Raw genomic sequence first — 18,774 nt, 5'->3', positions numbered from 1 at the left:
TTATTTTAAAATATATATATATATATATTGTTTAGTTTTTTGAGAACCCAAGTACCTTTGTTTGTTTTTGTTCTTTTGGAAATTTAATACATTGTTTTGTTTTGTTTTTTTCTCTTGATTTCCTGCATTTGGGTTCTCGACCACTCACAAGCTTAGCTGTTTATAAGCTTCTTTTTTTCTGATTGGCTGGGAGAAAATAAAGGATTGAAGTGTTTCACATGCAGTTTGAAACTTCTCAAAAGTCACCTCTTTAAATAGCCATTTAATTATTTAGTCTCTGTTTTCATTTGTTGTTTCATTCACTTTTTGTATTCTGATAGCTTTATGGTTCATTCGTATTGTTTTCATAACTTCCAGTTTTGCATTCTTTTACCATGAAAGCATTTCTTTATTCTATAATTAAGATGCTATAGGAAAGGATTTATTATTTTTAAGTGCCTTTCCCCAATTTAACCAAATTTATTAAACATTTTTGAATGAAAAAGCTTCTACTAAAGTTTTAGCAGAGAGGTGGTCAATTTGGGACTTGTTGGACTGTATTGTCGCACAGCGCCCTCTGCTGTTGATTCTTTTCTCGTTTTTTTTATTTTGGCATTTTTGTTCAATTTGGGATTTGCTGTAGCCTACTGTATTGTGACACAGCGCCATCTGCTGTTGATTCCCTCTTTTTTTTTTTCTTAATCTGATAATTTTGTTTTGTTCCATGGATTTTCGTTAATTTTTCAGGTTCAATTTTTCATCTGTTATGTACTGTACTTAACGTGTGTATTTCTTTTTCTGACGACCTTTTACTTTTACTTCCTAATATATATTTAAAAACAAATACCTGCTTGAACAAGCGAGCATTAACAACAGTACTGAAACAAGTCAACTTTACTGTATATAGCACTTTTAAACAGGTATAGCTGTCACAGAGCCCTTTAAGGAACACGTACAAAACATAAACAAAAATACAGTCATAGCATACCAAATCAGAGAAGCGAGATATTCCCCAACAGTGGCCCCTTTTTGTTTTGTTTTTTAAATTATTATTATTATTATTATTATTTTATTTTACTGTTATCGTTAGCTGATTTAGTATTTTTTTATTTTATTTTTTTATTTTTTTATTTTTGTTGTTGTCAATTCACAACATTATAAAAGCATTCAGCATGTTTTGAAGCCTGATTTCTAGCTGGTTAGATTTTTCTTCAAAGTACGAGCACTAGATCAAAACTATTTTCTTTATTATTATTATTATTATTTTTATTTATTTATTTATTTATTTATTTATTTTTTATTTTTTATTGTGGAAAATCTGTAAATTATCAAAACGGTCCCTGACAGTTAAAAAAAATAAAATAAATTGGACTTTTTACTTACTTAGACTTAGATAGTTAAAAGTTATACTTTTTTTTTTGCTTTTCTTTCTTTCTTTCTTTCTTTCTTTGACAGAAGTACAGTATTTATTTTGCCACCATCGGGCAGCGTACACTTCACAACAATGAAGTTGCGTGTATTTTAGTGTCGTCCGACCCCGCCCCCGCCCCCTCCAGCCTGCCCATTGGATGTCGTAAAAGTAACCTCTCACTTGCTCTTATTTGGTTTGTTCCAAACGCGTGAGTGACCGCGTGTTGCTTCAAAAGTGTCTCACACGATCGTAAACACACATCTCAAGACAAATAATAATAAAGAGGGGACTTTTAAACATCCTTTGGTCGAGATCGAAGGACACGTTTTGAGGAGAAGTGTTGAAAAGGAAAGTTAAAATAAACTTGAAAAAAAGTCAACAAGATCGGGATCGTTCGCGTTTCGGAACTTGAGAGCAGCAGCGTTGGAGCGAGCTGTCAATCATGGTAATTCAATTTCTCTCATACGCTCTTCAACATGTATTTTTGCTGTTCTGTTCAGATTTCAAGCTTGTTCGACCCACCGAGCAAAATTGCTTTGCTTTGCTGTACAGTGCGTGTTACAATATATCCAATTTGCGTGAATGGAGCGTGCACTTCTGCTTGTCTCGCTACTGGTTCGGATACGTACGCCGTCGAATGTGTTAGTCCATATTTTAGATTAGTGGTTCTCACACTTCTCACTAAATAGTAAGTACCACCTTAAGCAATAGAGGCTTTTAGCTCTCTGAGCAACCATCAAAAAAAATTAGCCAGAGATTGTATTTATTATTATTATCATTGTTACTGTTGTTATTGTTGTTTGTTGTTGTAAGACACGTAACATGCAGATTGAATATTAACATTGCACATATGCAAAGGAAAAAACGTATCCTACTTGTAATGATTCATTTAAAATGGAAATGAGTTAATGTAAAACAAAAAAGTTAAATACTACTGAATTTTTATTTACTGACAACACAGTCCTTGCTTTAAAACTCAGTGGTGATTCCAGCAGTGATTATCTACTACTGTGCTGTGGGATATCAGATTATCGGGGGCGATGGGATTTATCCAATTTCACGTACGTGGTCTAAATATTCTCGTTAATTTATGACAAATAATTTATCTTGTTCATCTACCTGTGATGTGTAGCAACAGGCAGAACAATGAAATGTGCTTACTTGTTGCCATTCATACAACAAAACAGCTGTCTTCAACTAATCAGGACAAGGCAATTTAATTTTATTTTTTCCACTGCAGTGGTGTCGAACTGCACTCATATTAAGTGGTGTTAATAAGGTGCTAATATTTTGCCCCTCTCTTGTATCTAAATCAAGTTACTAGAAGATTTGCAAGTATGATGCAGTGCAATTCTTCAACCGTGCAAAGCACAATAACAACATTCTTCAATTAATACAATTGAGTACTTTAAATATAACAGTAATGCTCCAGGTACTTGTTGACAGTGTTGTTGTTGTTTTTTTAAAATTATTATTTATTGCTTTTGTCCTGTCCCTAATAATTTCTTCTTCTTCTTCTTCTTCTTCTTCTGTCGAAATGACTGGTTGCTTTTCCAGGTGAGGCCTATTTACTGTAAGCATTTATGAATGCAGAGGCCACATGCCTGAGCAGATGCTTTATTCTGTAGAGGGGTGATGATTTTACAACTGAGATTATTCAATGTGTAAATCTCACTTCAATCACGTAAAGTAATGAGCTTGACATGCTCCACACATGACAGTTGTCAAAGTCCTTACTTACAAAGACAAAACTTAGTTTAGTGTGTTTGTGAATTTGGTAGACGGCGGTCTCCAATTGCGAATGTCACATGGTCAGCTGACTACTTCGTTGGCAAGGGGAGATCTTGCAGTTTACCTGTATAAACACACTTTGCTCTCATCTCTCTTGGAACCCAGTGAGTTAATTTCTGCTTTTCCAGTGTCGACCAATGAGGTGGCCGCTTCCATTCGCGGGGAGTCAGCTTTGTTCCATCCCACAATGGTGCAAAATGCCCTATTCTATCTGTGCTGCAATTTATAAATCCACTCCATTCCTCTTTTGCTCTGACTCAACATGTAATTCATCTTTATCAGATAAGATGGTTTAGTGACAGACTTTCCCCAAAATTGCAGCAAAGCTTCTCTTTCATAAATGTGTTATTGAAATTGCATTAAAATGTACAAAATAGCACAATTGATCTTGCCTTACAACAACGTTTCTAGTTAGAGCAGGGCATCGTGACATAACACATTCGCACTCCCTTTTGTCCATTAGTGCCCTTGACATTCGAAGCCTTAGCACAAGTAAATAAAAGCGCACATACTTTAGGTGTGACAAAATATGGTGACAATGTCGTAAATGACGTGTCGCAGCGTCACCCACGTGTGTCTGCAAAGTGTCTTTGTATCACTTTGACAGTTTTTCATAAATTATTATTATTATTATTATTATATTTTCTGATTTCATTTTTTTGATTTTTAAAAGCAAAATGTCATAATGTGTGAATACAGAAATTTGAAGGCTGGTGAAATAAGGTCTATTTCTTGACAACATGCCTTCCGTTTACACCTCGGCACCACCCACAGCCTCAACCAATGTAATCCTACATTCCCCCACCCACCCTCCATTTTAAGAGCTAACTACTCTGCACATTTGTCATTCCCCAAATAGCCTGTACCTACAGTAATTTAATCAATCTTTCCAGCCAAACGTGCTCAATCTAAGCGGCGAGGTCATGCCACTCGGCATGTCAGCCAACAGCTTCTGTGAGTGACTACAAGCTCACATAATGTGGTGTTTATTTATTTTGGCTGGTAAAGCCACACTTCCTCTTCCCGTATTCCAGTTAAATAACATCCCGCATGTTCTCGATCTGCTGCGCAGTTGACATTTGAGACGGGTTTCCAAACGGACCCCCGATTCCCCGCCTTCCCCCTGTGCTTGTTTATGTACTAAATGGAGTGTGGCTTGAGTTGCAGCACACGTCTTCATGTGTTTTTTTTCACATGGCAGGTGATGGGTGGGAAGTGAGAGCTCCACACACGTGATGCTGTGATAACCAAACAAGCCGTCTGCGCTATTCCCTTCCCCTTAAATGCGCATAACAGCTGACAGACTGTTAAACAAATACACTCCAACTTGTTATGCTGTTAGAGTAAACTCCCATTTATCGCGGGTATTTGTTCCAAGCACTTCTGCAGTAGGTGAAGTCTGTGATAGAGACTGTATAAAAATGATTCTATTTGTGCAAAGTCATGATCATAACCAGTTTATCATTTGATGTGTATTTTATTGCTGTTCTTGATTCCAAGACGGAGAAACCTTCGCTGAATGGCGACGAGGATGGCGCATGGCTGACTGAGAGTCAGTCGCAGTCTCAGATCGCCCTCAGTTCCGACGCCAACGAAACCAACAATGGAGACCGGCCGGCCTGGGATTCCAAGATCCAGTATGTGTTGGCCCAGGTGGGCTTCAGTGTCGGCTTGGGGAACGTGTGGAGGTTCCCGTACCTTTGCCACCAAAATGGAGGAGGTGACTATCGGTCAGCAGATTAGCGTTTTAGATTGGGATTACTAATATGATTTTTTAATATTTATTGTAAAATAATAATTAAAAACAGGATGTCATCATATAATACTGAACAGTTATTCAATAATCATATAGTGTGAGAACTAGTTCATAATAATGTGTCATTTTCCTATAATTTCATCAGTGATGGTAAAGACATACAAAAAAAAGTCTCTTTTTTTTTTTTTTTTTTTTTTTTTTTTTTAATAGCCATGCTTAAAGTCCTAAATGGGGTCCCAAACTGCCCATTAACCCCAATACATTCAATCGTAATAATGGTGAAGACATGCAATTGTTCCAACACCTTCCCAAATATATATGTATCTCAGAAAGAACACGTTTATTTTTCCTTCTGCTATGTGTCAATGCAAAATGGCTGACTCATCCGAGCACTAAAGCTCACAGGTCCCTCTGGTGTATTGCAACAACATAATGAGGTTTTCAACTGTTGTATTCACGGTAAAGTTATCAAATAAAAAAGATGGGAAATAAAAAAATAAAAAAAATGTAAGTAGCTCCAGAAGATGTTTTATATCATGAAACTTCATTCAGGACATATTTGCCTAAATACGTTTTGGCATTAAAAGTTTGAAAATCATTACTTTAAAATAACCCATTTATAAATGTATTAATTCTGTACACATTAGTATATAGAAACCTCGGTAATGACTACCAACAGGGCTGGACTAACCATTAGGAATGTAATTTTCTCTAATGGACGTTCCATTTTTGGTCTCGTGATTCCCCCGCCCACATTCCCCGTTGATAACTATTAATTGCTGCATGGTCACCTCCTTCCCCTCCTCGCTGGTCGCCAAATAGAATTCGGCGCACCCCACCATCCATCCCCATTTGACCAATATTTTCCTGGGCTGAATTTTGTTCCCAGTCCGTCCCTGACTACCAAAGTTGTTAAAATAAAAGTACAATAATATTACATAACACAGTTTACATTTTAATCTGTTGTTTGTTTTTCTTGGGTTAAAACTGTTTTCCCAGCTCTGCCAATCGTCCATATTTGATGACAGACATACTGCAGTAACCCTAAAAGTAATCCGCAATTCCGCATCTATTTCCTTTTCCTTCCATGCAGGGGCCTTCATGCTGTTGTATGTTTTTCTTCTGGCGGTGGTTGGAGTTCCGCTCTTCTTCATGGAGTTGGCAGCCGGCCAAAGCATTCGGCAGGGGAGCATCGGCGTGTGGAAGCACATTTCCCCAAAACTGGCCGGCATCGGCTACTCCAGCTGCTTGGTGAGAATTTTTACATGTTTACGTGTTGATTGAGTTCCAACATGTTGTGTCTCTAAAGTATGTTTGGGTTTGAAGAGATTGAGCAGTTTGGGTTATCTCCTGTCCTGTGCGTAAGCAAGTCTTTCTCGCAGGCTATCTGTGTATAAAACTTGGACGATGAGGGGCTGTAACATGAGAGGTGTTGTGTAACTTTCTCCCACTGACATTGAGTATGAACAAGAATCTCTGTGTTCATCCAGCGTGTATGTTTATTTTCCAGTACACCTAATTTCTTTTCCACCTAAATCACTTGATTGTCAGTGTTTACAATTTGACTGTGTAAGAATATATACAGTGGATATAAAAAGTCAACACAGGCCTGTTTTAAATGCCGCGTTTTTGCAGTATAAAAAAATTGTACATTGCCCACTTTGAACTTTTGTCCTCAGGTTTGTTTTTATGTGGCTCTGTACTACAATGTGATTATTGCATGGAGCCTTTTCTACATGGGCAACTCCTTCCAGTATCCTCTACCGTGGGAGAACTGTCCCATTGACGTGACCACCAATGACACAGGTAGAGCTTACCTGTTCAGACAAGTTATCCGATGTCATATTCAGTCAATGCCTGTGCTGCTCTTATCTACAGTGAAGGAATGCGCACGGAGTTCGGCAACATCCTATTTCTGGTTCCGGAAAGCTCTGAACATCTCCAATTCCATCGAGGAATCCGGAGAGTTTAATTCCATCATGACGGGCTGCTTATTAGCTGCATGGTCTATTGTCTCCTTGGCGATGATTAAAGGCATCAAGTCGTCTGCAAAGGTGAACAAGAAGATCATTCACAACTCACATTCATCACCATCTCTATTGCATATGCAGTTATTATGAAGTTACATAAAGTTTATTTGAAAATAAGTCACATTTTGGTTGTGTTTAATTGTCATGAACATACAGAGAAGTAACATCTATAGTTGTTGAATGAACTACTTCAACTAGTGCACAATGCTGTAACCTTTAAGTTAAACTATTTCTTCCCTTATTCCTACCAAGTGACCTCTTTCTCTCTCTTGCTCTGCTTGTTCCAAATTTCAGGTGATGTACTTCTCTTCAGTCTTTCCCTATGTGGTGCTCTTCATTTTCCTCATTCGAGGTTTGACCTTGGATGGAGCAATAGAGGGAATCACGTACATGTTTTATCCCAGAGTAAGCACCCATTTCGTGATGTGAAAGATGTGTTCAATCAAATGAGACTGAGTTTTTCACGTGTTTCTTCTCAGCTGGAGATTTGGGGGAACATGCAGGTGTGGCGGCAGGCTGCTACTCAAGTGTTTTTCGCTCTGGGACTGGGCTACGGCTCCGTCATCGCGTATTCCTCCTACAATCCGGTCCAAAACAACTGTCACAGGGACGCTCTGCTGGTCTCGGGCATCAACTTCATGACGTCTGTGCTGGCCTCGCTCGTTGTTTTCGTCATCTTGGGTTTCCGGGCCAAAAACATTGCCAAGGGCTGCGTGGCTGAGTATGTACCAAAGTCCATTAAGCTTGATTGCATCATTGTGGGGGGGGGGGAAAAATCACATCCAGGTTATGATGTTTAAGAAATGTCATTATTCAGTTTTGGGCCCTCACTATGCTCATTCTGCTATATGTGCATTGGCCACTATGGGACAGTATAAGACACACAGTGACAATGATGCTATTCATTCTCCTGTTTATGGCATTTGGTATTGTATTAGCTAGCAAATTTTCCTAAGGCAAAGTTATGTGGTTGTTTTCAATAGAGTGCACAATGTGCAATTCTCTTTGTTTGGGAGTTGCCAAAAAATAAAATAAAATAAGTAACAGTTTGAAACCTCTTATTTGATCTCACAAACTGTCACTTCTTGTAAATCGGAATCTGAATTGATTTTAATGCCATTGTCAGTGAAAGCGTACATTCAAAACTCCATTTTTTTTTTTTTTTCAATTTGAGTTAGATGTCACTCTTTTGCACTTGTCTCTCAAATTTTTGCTTGAAAACCAAAACAAAAAAATCAAATGTACAGTAAGTCAAGTCATTACTGTATTTTTATTTTATATAATAATAATAATCATAATAATAACAATAACATTATTATTATTATTATTATTATTATTATTATTATCATTATTACAAATAAACATGAATGATGATTACAAAAGCTCTGAGTCAAGAGTATAGTACAGACCTCAATGGCTCCATAATTCTAAATCCTGACATCAAAACAATAAAAGAATGAGTAAAGTGTTACATTTCCCCAGCCAAAGCCCAGACCGAATTCTAATAGAAAGACTCCTCCCCAAAAAGGCTTAATAATGTCATTAAATAACTACCATAGTGGTGATTTAAAAAAAAAAAAAAAAAAAAAGTAGTTTTGAGTGTGGACATTTATGCAATCCACTTGAATAATTAGTTAAATTTTCATTTGAACTGTAAAAGTTCCAGTTACCTTGGTTACATCAGGGTTTTATTTACTGCACTATCATTCATATACTTCATGGGTATAAAGATTCAAATTAATATGTAAAAAAAAAAAAAATCACTTCATCAACAAAAGTGGTATGGCATCTGCAGTATGTGTATTCTTATGTCAGTTGTATTTATTTGCAGAAACGTTGGGCTTCTAAGCAGCATATGGACCAGGACACAACAGGACCAACACGGGTGGCCGAGGTTCAACATGACCGAGCCAACCTCCGTGTCCGTATCAGACTACAGAGAGTGGTACAGCCACTATGGCGCCACACTGGGTCTCAACATCACTGACTGCAATCTGGAGGAGGAGATGAACAAGGTGAGCAACATCTGCTAGGAGCGGGAAAATGCTTTAGAAAAAAAAAAAAAGTCTTGTTTTGATGTGCATGATCAACAAGTCCAGAATATTCGCCTTTACCTGAACTGAAATGTTCTTCCCACTTGGCAACCCTACAGAAAGTTTTGTATGAATGAAGTAGTTATTTTTTGTGTTGTTCTACTAACAAGCAAATTGCCATTAAGCACTCTGTTCTTGGCTGAAGTAAATATGGAGGCATAAACAAAGACAAACGACATTTTAAAGAGGGAGGAATCCGTGCAGGATTCTTCACAAAATGATGGTGGAGGTGAACTGTGACAAGAATGTCAAGGAATCCCAGTTCCCAGAAATTCTGGAGGCTCTGTAAAATTCCCTGAGCAGCGCAGCAAAAATGAAAACGGAGGTGTTTTGTATGTTTCCAGGAAAGACAGAAGCAAGCTGTGTTAAGTGAGCAAGAAACCTAAATAAACAGCGGCCTTTAGATAGACAGTTGATCATTTATCTAGAAATGTACACTTTCCATAGACGCTGGGTAGGCTTGAGACCAAATATGGAAGCTGATATCCACCACAAAGGAACCATGTAGTTTCCAATGTAGTTTCAAGTACAGCATTGAGATTACTATACCAGATCAAATATTCCTACTCGATTGAAACATTGTCTTCCAAATCACAATTTTTTATTTTATTTATTTTTTTTTAAACAGACAGGAAATTTGTTTAAGTCCTTAGGTTTTACAGTCATTACTGTCTTTTTGTCAGTCATGCAAGCTGATTTGCTCTGCCATTTGCAGTTTAGTTAATTTAAAGGGACAGTGTGTAGGATTTAGTGCCATCTAGTGGTGAATTAAAAATTCATTTTAAAAGCCCATTATTAATTTCAATAATATGCAAAAAATATGTTCTATCACATCAATGTACAATTTCCTACATAATCGTAGTTCTATAATCGCTAATTGTATTACATAGGTCGCACCTCGCCTTACAGGAGACTGATAGCGGAAGGAGATCTTTGCAAACGTAGTCGTCGTAGCTTACCTTCCACAGCTGGGGCCTGCAGGTAGTCATTAATGAGTCTTGTGATTCGGGATAACGCCGCTTGTCTCCCTTTGCTTTGCTCTCACTAGCTTTTACTACCTCCTCCCACTAGCCGCTTCTATTAGCCGCTTTTGCCGGTTAATTCTTGCTCGCTCGCTAAATAATTAGTAGTAATTGATGGTAGGCTTGCGGATGTGGTCACTCTGAGGCACCGTAATGATAATGCTTAAAAATCACTGCATTCTATTAGTTCACCACTAGATGTCACTAAATATTACACACTGTCTTTAATTTATCACCATCTGCAGGTTGTACTGTAATATGAGGGACATATTCTCCTGTGTGATTAAGGCTATGCAGCTTCTCCCATTGGCTTAATTATGTCAATTACGCACCTTCATGAAGTGTACGTACTCACGGTGGAGTGACATTTAAATGAAGGCTTGAGCATCGTACTAAGGCCTGTGAAACATCATATGGCACGTTTTCATTCATGCTCCGCTGGTGACGGCCGCATGTGGCTGCTATAAACTCGTTCTGGTGGCTTCGGAGGTTGCCTGAAAGTGCAGCTCACAACTATAGTCATTCTAATGGGAGTTGGTTTTGAAACATTGTTTTTATTTGACATATACAGTTTTCCCTCACTTTTTGCAATAGATGAATTTCCATGAAGTATAGGCATGAAAACAAAATGTATTTATCCCCCCCCTTCAATAACCATTAATACTGTCTGTCAACGAGTTCTTCTTGCAGACTTGCGTAAATGAGCGGCCTTGTTGAAGTTAATTGCCTTGTTTGTCTACTTCTCGTGCAGTGGGAGGGTGTTAGGAGGCGGGGAACGAGACACGTGCTAACTGTGGTGTGTTCTAAACAGTGTTGCCGGTAACGCGTTACTTAGTAACGCGTTACTCAAAAAAGTTGCTTTCTAAAGTAACTAATAGTCTAACGCGTTACTTTATTCTACAAAGTAGTCTGATTAAAGTTACTGTCCAGAGAATCAATTCTACAAAGTAGTCTGATTAAAGTTACTGTCCAGAGAATCAATGCGTTACTCCACATTTTCATGAAGAAGGCAAACTATCTCACTGTTGTAACAGTCACAAACAACTACTGCTAACTACGAAGATGAGGCAGAAGTCATTGATCACCACACTGAATTCAGCCATGGTCTGGTCATGAATGGTTTGCACATTCAAAACAAAAGTGATGATACTTTTACTACTAGTTTTATTAACCAACAGGCACACAACACAACAAAAAAAGTGTGCATTATGGACCATAAAAGTGGTAAAAAAAATAATTTATTTCCATCCTCAACTGGTCCGTGAAGCATTATGGGATGAGGTCGTCTCCGCCCTCTCGCCAGGGGGAGTGACGTCAGACAAGTTACGTTTTCAGTAGGGGTGGAACAAAAAAACGATTCGACCGAACCATCGTTCGTCAAGGGGAGCTAAACGACCGTATCGGTTGCGAGTGAGGCTTTATGGTTTTCATAACAATAGCAAGAGTTCTGCGCCGTGCTCTACTTGTTTTGTTTACATTTCAGTAGCATCACCATTCAAGCTACTTCCGTGTTTCCGTGCTCGCGACACGGCGCGCGCGCGCGCAACGAGTGACAACATACAAATGGAGACAGTTAGCAGAAGCCGGTGCCGTACATCTCGGTATTTCCCATGGCTATCGAGTCCTCTCGGTGCACTTGTATGTCCCGGGCCGGCGTTGGTACTGCGCGCGAGCCAAAAAGAATAACTCCCGTGACGATCCAATGCATGGATTCAAACGACACAGGTATGTCCCACAGCCAACACACCAGCTAAGCTAAAAGCACACTGCAAGTATCTCATTTCTCAGTTTGTGGCTCCCTGTCAATGTCTACAACTAGCATGAGCAGCAGATAGGAGAACTGAGACGTGCCCGCGATTACGACAGCCCAAAAAACAAAATATAAACAGTAGTGATTCTGTGGTCATCACCGTGTCTCAGATTAAAAAAACAAAAAAAGATGTCATACATTAACCAAAAATGAAAGTGATGACAAAAGAAAAAAAAAATTGTTAAATACAAAAATTGTTGATTAAAAAGGGAAATGAACTTTTGGAAATATTTTTGCATATATTAAGTGGTTAAAATGTGTTTGATAGATTTATTGTTCCATAAGGTGGCTTCATATTTCTTTTGGCTGGACGGTAGGTTTATTTCATGTCTTAAATTTATGTTTCTGAAATACTTCACAATGTGCAAATATTCTGTTTAATTGTGTTGGTGTCTGTCTAAAGGTTAAATATTTATATTTAACATTAAATTATCAACCTTTTGTTTTCCTGATCCTTATTTTGAAGAGAAAAAACAAACAAACCAAAAAACAATTATAACTGTCAATAACTACTAATAAATATTTAAACTGATACATGTGTACACACTGGAATCACGGAACAAACAAACAATAGAGGAATTTAGGGGATTTTCATTTTCAACCTGGATAGATTTTTATTTTTTGTTTTATAAAAAGTATTTACGTTACAAGAAGTCAAGAGAGACTGCCTATTTTGTTTTTCATAAAAAAAACACTTTATTTTCATGTTAAAAAAGCACTTTCAATAAAGTATTTGGAACTCATTATTTTTATGTTGAGATGGTGTTATCGGCAGCTGCTGAAAGTAACTAAAAAAGTAACTTTTAATCTAACTTAGTTACTTTTAAAATCAAGTAATCAGTAACGCAATTTAGTTACTTTTAAAACCAAGTAATCAGTAAAGTAACTAAGTTACTTTTTCAAGGTAACTGTGGCAACACTGGTTCTAAAATAGCTCACCAGTGATGGGACACTGATTTGCTAAGAATTAAACAAGAAAAATGTCAAAAAAAAATTCAACTTATCATGGTGTTTCTTAATTTATCAAATTACTCAATATTGTCAGTCGAGTGGTTAGCACGTCCGCCTCCCAGTACTGAGGACTCGAGTTCCAATTCAGGCTCCGGCCTTCCTGGGTGGAGTTTGCATTAGAGATAGACCGATAAGGTTTTTTCGGGCCCGATACCGATACTAATTATTAGTAGTGAAGGATGCCGATAACCGATATTTGAAGCCGAATTTCACTAAAAAGGGACATCAAAATTTGGAAAAAAATACAAACTCCAGCTCTTATCTTTTTATTTATTTATTTATTTATTTATTTTAAAGCATATGTTTATTGAGCAACTTTTAGGGTTAGTAAAATATTTTTAAGTTTTTTTTTTTTTTTTATTTATTCAAAATCTTAGTCAATAGACAAGTTCTGGGATCTCCCAGGTGCAGTAGCATGCTTTCAAAAGTTAAATAAAAACAAAGAATTATTTTCTACACAAAATAAAAGTCTATCAAAATATCCAAAGTATTAAATTTTTACTTATCTTAGTTTTAATTTCAATCAAAAACAGAAGGTGCAGAGAGTTCCCAGGGTCGACAAAAATGAAAATAAAAACTTCTTTTTTTTTAATTTATATTTAAATTAGTTCCCTGAAGTTAACACTTAAAAAAAAATTGATCTATTATCGGCCATATGATTCTTCAAAATGGCCGATGCCGATATTTCTCAAAATGCTGAATATCGGCGCCGATAATTGGCCCAGCCGATAATCGGTCTATCCCTAGTTTGCATGTTCTCCCTGTGCCTGTGTGGGTCTTCTCCGGGTACTCCGGTCTCCTCCCACATTCCAAAGACATGCATGGCAGGTTAATTGGGCGCTCCGAATTGTCCCTAGGTGTGTTTGTGCGCGTGGATGGTTGTTTCTCTCTGTGTGCCCTGCGATTAGCTGGCAACCAGTCCAGGGTGTACCTCGCCTACTGCCCAAAGCCAGCTGAGATAGGCTCCAGCACCCCCCGCGACCCTTGTGAGGAATAAGCGGTCAAGAAAATGGATGGAGGGATGGACTCAATATTGTGTTTAAAAATGTAATAGATTGTGATAAATGAAAGAAAGGGCTGTTTTGATTGCCTCAAATATTACAAAAAGGACCAAAAACCGCTGCATAAATGGACCCAAATAAAAATCAATGAATAAGTGAATCGGGAAGTAGTGAGGGACTACTGTATTTATTTATGCTTTATTGATGCTGAATTCACAACACAGAGTTTACCTGTCAAGGTTGTACAGCATTTTAGCTTCATCATGAAATGTCACCCAAAAGCTGAATATTCCTTACTTTTTGGATGTTGTGTGTGGTATAAATATACAATGTTTGTCATGTTGCATCTGTTTGTTTATGTCCGAGCTCAGGGAGTGGAAGGAACAGGACTGGCTTTCATCGCGTTCACTGAGGTGATGGCTCTGTTCCCAGCCAGTCCCTTCTGGTCCGCTCTGTTCTTCCTCATGCTGCTCAACCTGGGCATGAGCACCATGTTTGGGACCATGCAGGGAATCCTCACACCTCTCATGGACAATTTTAAGTTTCTGGGACGCCACCGCACCTTGCTCACTGGTACGCCAGTCCACTTGAATACAAATTTGTCATATTTTGATCAGGCCAGGTCTCAGTGTTTCTCTCTTGTGATTGTTTTCAGTCTGCAGCTGTGCTTTGGGCTTCCTGCTCGGGCTTCTGTTCACTCAGCGCTCAGGCAACTACTTTGTGGCCATGTTTGATGACTACTCCGCCACGTTGCCTTTAGTCATTGTTGTCATCTTTGAAACCATCAGCGTCTCCTGGGTTTATGGTACTGATCGGTAAGTCATGAATAACTTTTTGTTTTTGTCATCATACACTTATTGAAAGCATCAAAGGACTTAGCTTAGATCTATTCTGGGACCATCCAATTCGCTTGGTGATTTTGTTTCTGCTGAGTCATGCAGTTCACTTTTGTTTTAGTAACAGGTTGCATGTACTGCATGTAATTGACACTCATTGGGTATTGGGAATTTTTAACCCCAAAAAACTGATAAAAACTCAATATGCATTTTACACAAATGTAGGGGGGGATGGGGAAAAAATGGGAGCAGGGGTCAGAATGTTTAAAATAAAATACATAAAAAATTTTTTTTTAAAAAGTCAACAAAAATGTGAATCTGCGAGTGCCAAACCACAAGTATGTGGGTGTCCACTATATTTAAAATATCCCAGTGATAAAACACATTGCTTTAACAATTACAAGGAAGAATCTCAATAAAACCGCTTCCAAAAAAAACAAACTTATTTCATCTTTTAGATTTCAAACATTGTCATCAAGAGGCATGCATGAGGTGTGTTTGTGTCGGGGACTACTTTAGAGGTATTCAAGAGGTATTTGGCATTTTACATAATATTTCGGACTCACCTTCACTCAACCTCAAATTACATTTTGTCACAGAGTATCTGTAATTTATACAATAAGTGCACATGTTTGTATTTTGTGGACTGATTATTTGAAATTTAATGGAGTGCATAGAAAATACCCTCCATTCTGCAATTGCAGCTTCCTGGATGATATTGAAGACATGCTCAAATGGCGCCCCCCGGTGGTGTACAAATATCTTTGGAAATACGTGTGCTTGGTGGCCATGATCGGACTTCTGGCTGCCAGTTTGTTGAGAATGGTCTTTAAAGGGCCCACATACACTGCCTGGAATGAAAGCACGGTATGTACTTTTGTTGATCATGTGCACGGTTTCAATCTTATATGGAGGGGTGACATGTTGAAGACTCACTGCAAAGCAAACTATTACCACATCAGAATCAAACAGTTTGTCTTTGTCCGGACAGGCCTCTGAGATGACTCTGGAGTACCCGGGCTGGGCTCTGGTTATGATCGTCTTGCTCATAGTCTTTGCCAGCCTGCCGGTACCCATCGGTTACATCCATTCAACGCTGCAGCACCGCAGGCTGCTTGGCGCCGATTCCGTGGACGACGTTGGCAAGGAGGTCAACCGCGACTTGTATACCAAGTGCAGCTCTGTGGAACAGCTGGATTTCAACTCCCATCAAGCTGCCCCCGAGGAAGACGACGTCCGTCCCAGGACGACCTTCCTGCCAGTGGGCGGCGAGCACTATCGCCTCTTGCCCCAACAGGAGGAGGAGGAGGACGAGGTGGAGCAGGACACGGGAGTGTGAGGATGCGCGTGCTCGTCAGGGTGGAGGTTGTTTGCAAAATGTTTCAAGTGTAGGTCCTCAGAGAGTGAAGAAGCAAAACACTTCTGCAGGAGAAACGGGACGATGAAGGGAGGACAGCAAGAGTCACAATTGTTGTTTAGCGCAGGAAGCTACATTGTTAGCAAAGTAAAACTAGTTTCTTAAGTAAATACAGTGACCCCCTGCTAATTGCATGGGGTTCAGGATGGAATACTGCCATGAATATAAATGTCACAAAATGGTGGCAAAGTCGAGTCAGTTTAGTACTAAAATGCCACCAGATGGCGCTGAAGCAATACTGTTACAATAACAGCGAAAATGTGAGTTTTCCAGCAAATTCTCAAATGCCAAAGATCAAAATTCAGGGCTTCTCTGTATAACACTACTAGAACATTTTAGCCATCATTGTGAACACTGAGGGCTCTATTTTCAAAGACTGTGCAGCGCAAAAGCCAGCAGATGCTGATTTTTGTATCGGCGCAAGGCTCGCTACGCGTGTTTGCTAATTTGGTAGACCGACCGGTCTCTGCCAAGGTAGGTGGGCCAGCGCAGCAGAAGGACTTGTCTTGGAGATGTGTCTGGTGAAGTGACAGATTGTTGGCAGAACGTTGATCTAAAACGTCAAAGTGCCTGGCGCAAGTTAGATAAATTCATATTCATTCACAAGTATGTGAACTGTGGTAGAAATATAGTTAGCATACTGTATATATAGTTTTAATTTTGTTTTGAGTTTTGGTTTGTTTTTTAATTTAGTTTAATTAGTTTTTAGAGCAGATTAGTGAGTTTTATTAGATTTAGAATTAGTTTTAGTTTTAAAAATGCATTTAATGTGTGCAGGATTTTAAAGCATCATTGTAAGTATTGTCATAAAAACTTTAAAAAAAAATAAAAAAAAATCCACAAATCAAATACAGGTGCTGTATCGCAATTCCCTGACTTTGAAGTACAAATTGTACCGTGCCTAATATTGCTTGTAAAGTTAGATGCATCACAACCCTGAAGTCTTAAAGGTAGAATGAACTCGCTTTCCATCCCTTGTTTGCCAAGTTGCCATATTTGTCTCATATTGTCTCATATTTTTATTTATTTTAATAAATATTATTTTTTAAATATATGAACCAAAAACGGAGACCACTCGTTACCTAGCATCACAGAGCCATCCGAGAAACAAACGTGCTTTTTGTCAAGCAGGAGCAACGTCATCTGGTAGCACTTTTGTGTTGGCTGCCGCCAGAGATGACGTTGCTTCGAGGTGACACAACAATAGGTTTGTTTTGTTATGTTCGTATACGTTAGGTTCACAACTCCCAGACGACTGTTTGACGCTTGTTCAACCTTCTTTCTTCCACACTAACAGCTGTGCTGTCATAGCCTACTGCTAAAATAAATACATTCAAAATCAACCCGAAAGATCATGGATTAAATTGACAAAGATGAAAATGTAGGACATTTAGTCTATAATTATAGTTTTGTAAATGTAAAATGTAGTTTTGCCACATAACTCATAGAATTTATGCCAGTCATGAAAATAGAGCCCAGAGTGTCACAGCAGTCAGTTAAAGTAAATATGCTGCAGTTTCCCAAATTTTATTAAGCAGGTATTTTTGTTTTGCATTGGATTGATCTCTTGCCACCACCTAAGAAAACATGTCAAAAGGTATTACAGCTGATATAATAGTCTCGTCTCAATATACTCCCAAATTAGTGTGAAATCTGTTTTGGTTGAACACAAAGCTGAAGTTGGATGTCTGCAATTTAGTGGAAGAAAATTTATCTGTAATCTACCCGTCAATATACAACACTGGCATCGATGAATGAACTTCCATCCATTTATCCTAAAAAAAAAAAAAAATACATATTAAATGAAGTATGCTTTTTTTGGCCAATTAAGTTAAATTGGATCATTTCCTGTGGTACACCTGATGATCTCTCATGTCGTACGAATGTCAGTGCCGTGATTGGGATTGACTGCCATAAAAACGTCAGACTGGGGGGACGTTTGCGTGATCTTTTTTTTTTTTTCTTTTTCCCATGTTTGCATGCAAATGTGTTTGTGAGGACTAGTAAGAGTTGTTAATGAACAGCTACAGACATTCTGATGGATCCTCATGTATGTGAACATTTTATTTAACATTTGAATTTGGTTGGATTGCGTTTTTGACATTAGTGAAGAGCCTCACAAAGAATATGCACATGACAATTGTTTTAACTTGCCTTGCAATCGGGCCTGTATTTGTATATTTGTGTGATATTTGTTGCATTTCACCTCAGGTCAATTGATGCTGAGAATTCTACCTATTGTATAGATGTTGATTTTATTAAACATTCTTGATGGCATGCAGCAACTTGACTCAACTTATTTGACTAATTTTATGCTAATACTTGTGCTGTTTTTATCACTTCAAAACTAATTTGTTGGTATGTGTTTTTATTGGACAGTGCCACTTCTGGATAGTTACTTTGCACTGACTTATAGTTTTAATTTATTATATTTATTAATACACAAGATACAGGTAAGGTAATAGGCTACATATAAGTCAAAATTTAGCTTGTAGAAAAGCTTTTTTTATTATTAATATTCTCAGTATGAGTATGCTATGAAAATTAATGAACGAGGAAGACTATTTTTGTGTTATTCAAACATGCAAAATGTCAGTAAAAATTCGTTTTTACGTTA

General features: G+C 38.1%; 1 protein-coding gene across 3 annotated transcripts; it reads left to right on the top strand.

Moving 5' to 3' along the window:
• The first annotated feature begins 1,610 nt into the window (after positions 1–1,610).
• On the top strand, positions 1,611–18,438 carry LOC144032950 (sodium-dependent neutral amino acid transporter B(0)AT2-like). Of its 3 annotated transcripts, none has more exons than XM_077540545.1 (12): positions 1,611–1,835; positions 4,682–4,901; positions 6,031–6,188; positions 6,617–6,743; positions 6,816–6,991; positions 7,262–7,372; positions 7,447–7,688; positions 8,799–8,982; positions 14,276–14,477; positions 14,560–14,719; positions 15,445–15,607; positions 15,732–18,438. In XM_077540545.1, the coding sequence occupies exons 1-12, from the start codon at positions 1,833–1,835 to the stop codon at positions 16,077–16,079; spliced, it is 2,094 nt and encodes a 697-aa protein (XP_077396671.1). In that variant the 5' UTR covers positions 1,611–1,832; the 3' UTR covers positions 16,080–18,438. The 3 variants fall into 3 exon arrangements, with proteins under 3 accessions (XP_077396671.1, XP_077396680.1, XP_077396661.1); XM_077540554.1 differs by having other exon boundaries at positions 4,682–4,911; XM_077540535.1 differs by having other exon boundaries at positions 6,617–6,991.
• Positions 18,439–18,774: the final 336 nt, after the last annotated feature.

The sequence above is a fragment of the Festucalex cinctus genome, chromosome 1 (assembly GCF_051991245.1).
Source record: "Festucalex cinctus isolate MCC-2025b chromosome 1, RoL_Fcin_1.0, whole genome shotgun sequence".
NCBI lineage: Eukaryota > Metazoa > Chordata > Actinopteri > Syngnathiformes > Syngnathidae > Festucalex > Festucalex cinctus.
The sequence above is the reverse complement of the archived record's forward strand: the minus strand, read 5'-3'. Positions and strand labels throughout refer to the sequence as shown.

Coding starts and splice junctions, on each gene's coding strand:
- LOC144032950 (XM_077540535.1), top strand. Junction 7,373..7,446: donor CGTACATGTTTTATCCCAGA/GTAAGCACCCAT, acceptor GTTTCTTCTCAG/CTGGAGATTTGGGGGAACAT. Junction 15,608..15,731: donor CTGCCTGGAATGAAAGCACG/GTATGTACTTTT, acceptor TTGTCCGGACAG/GCCTCTGAGATGACTCTGGA.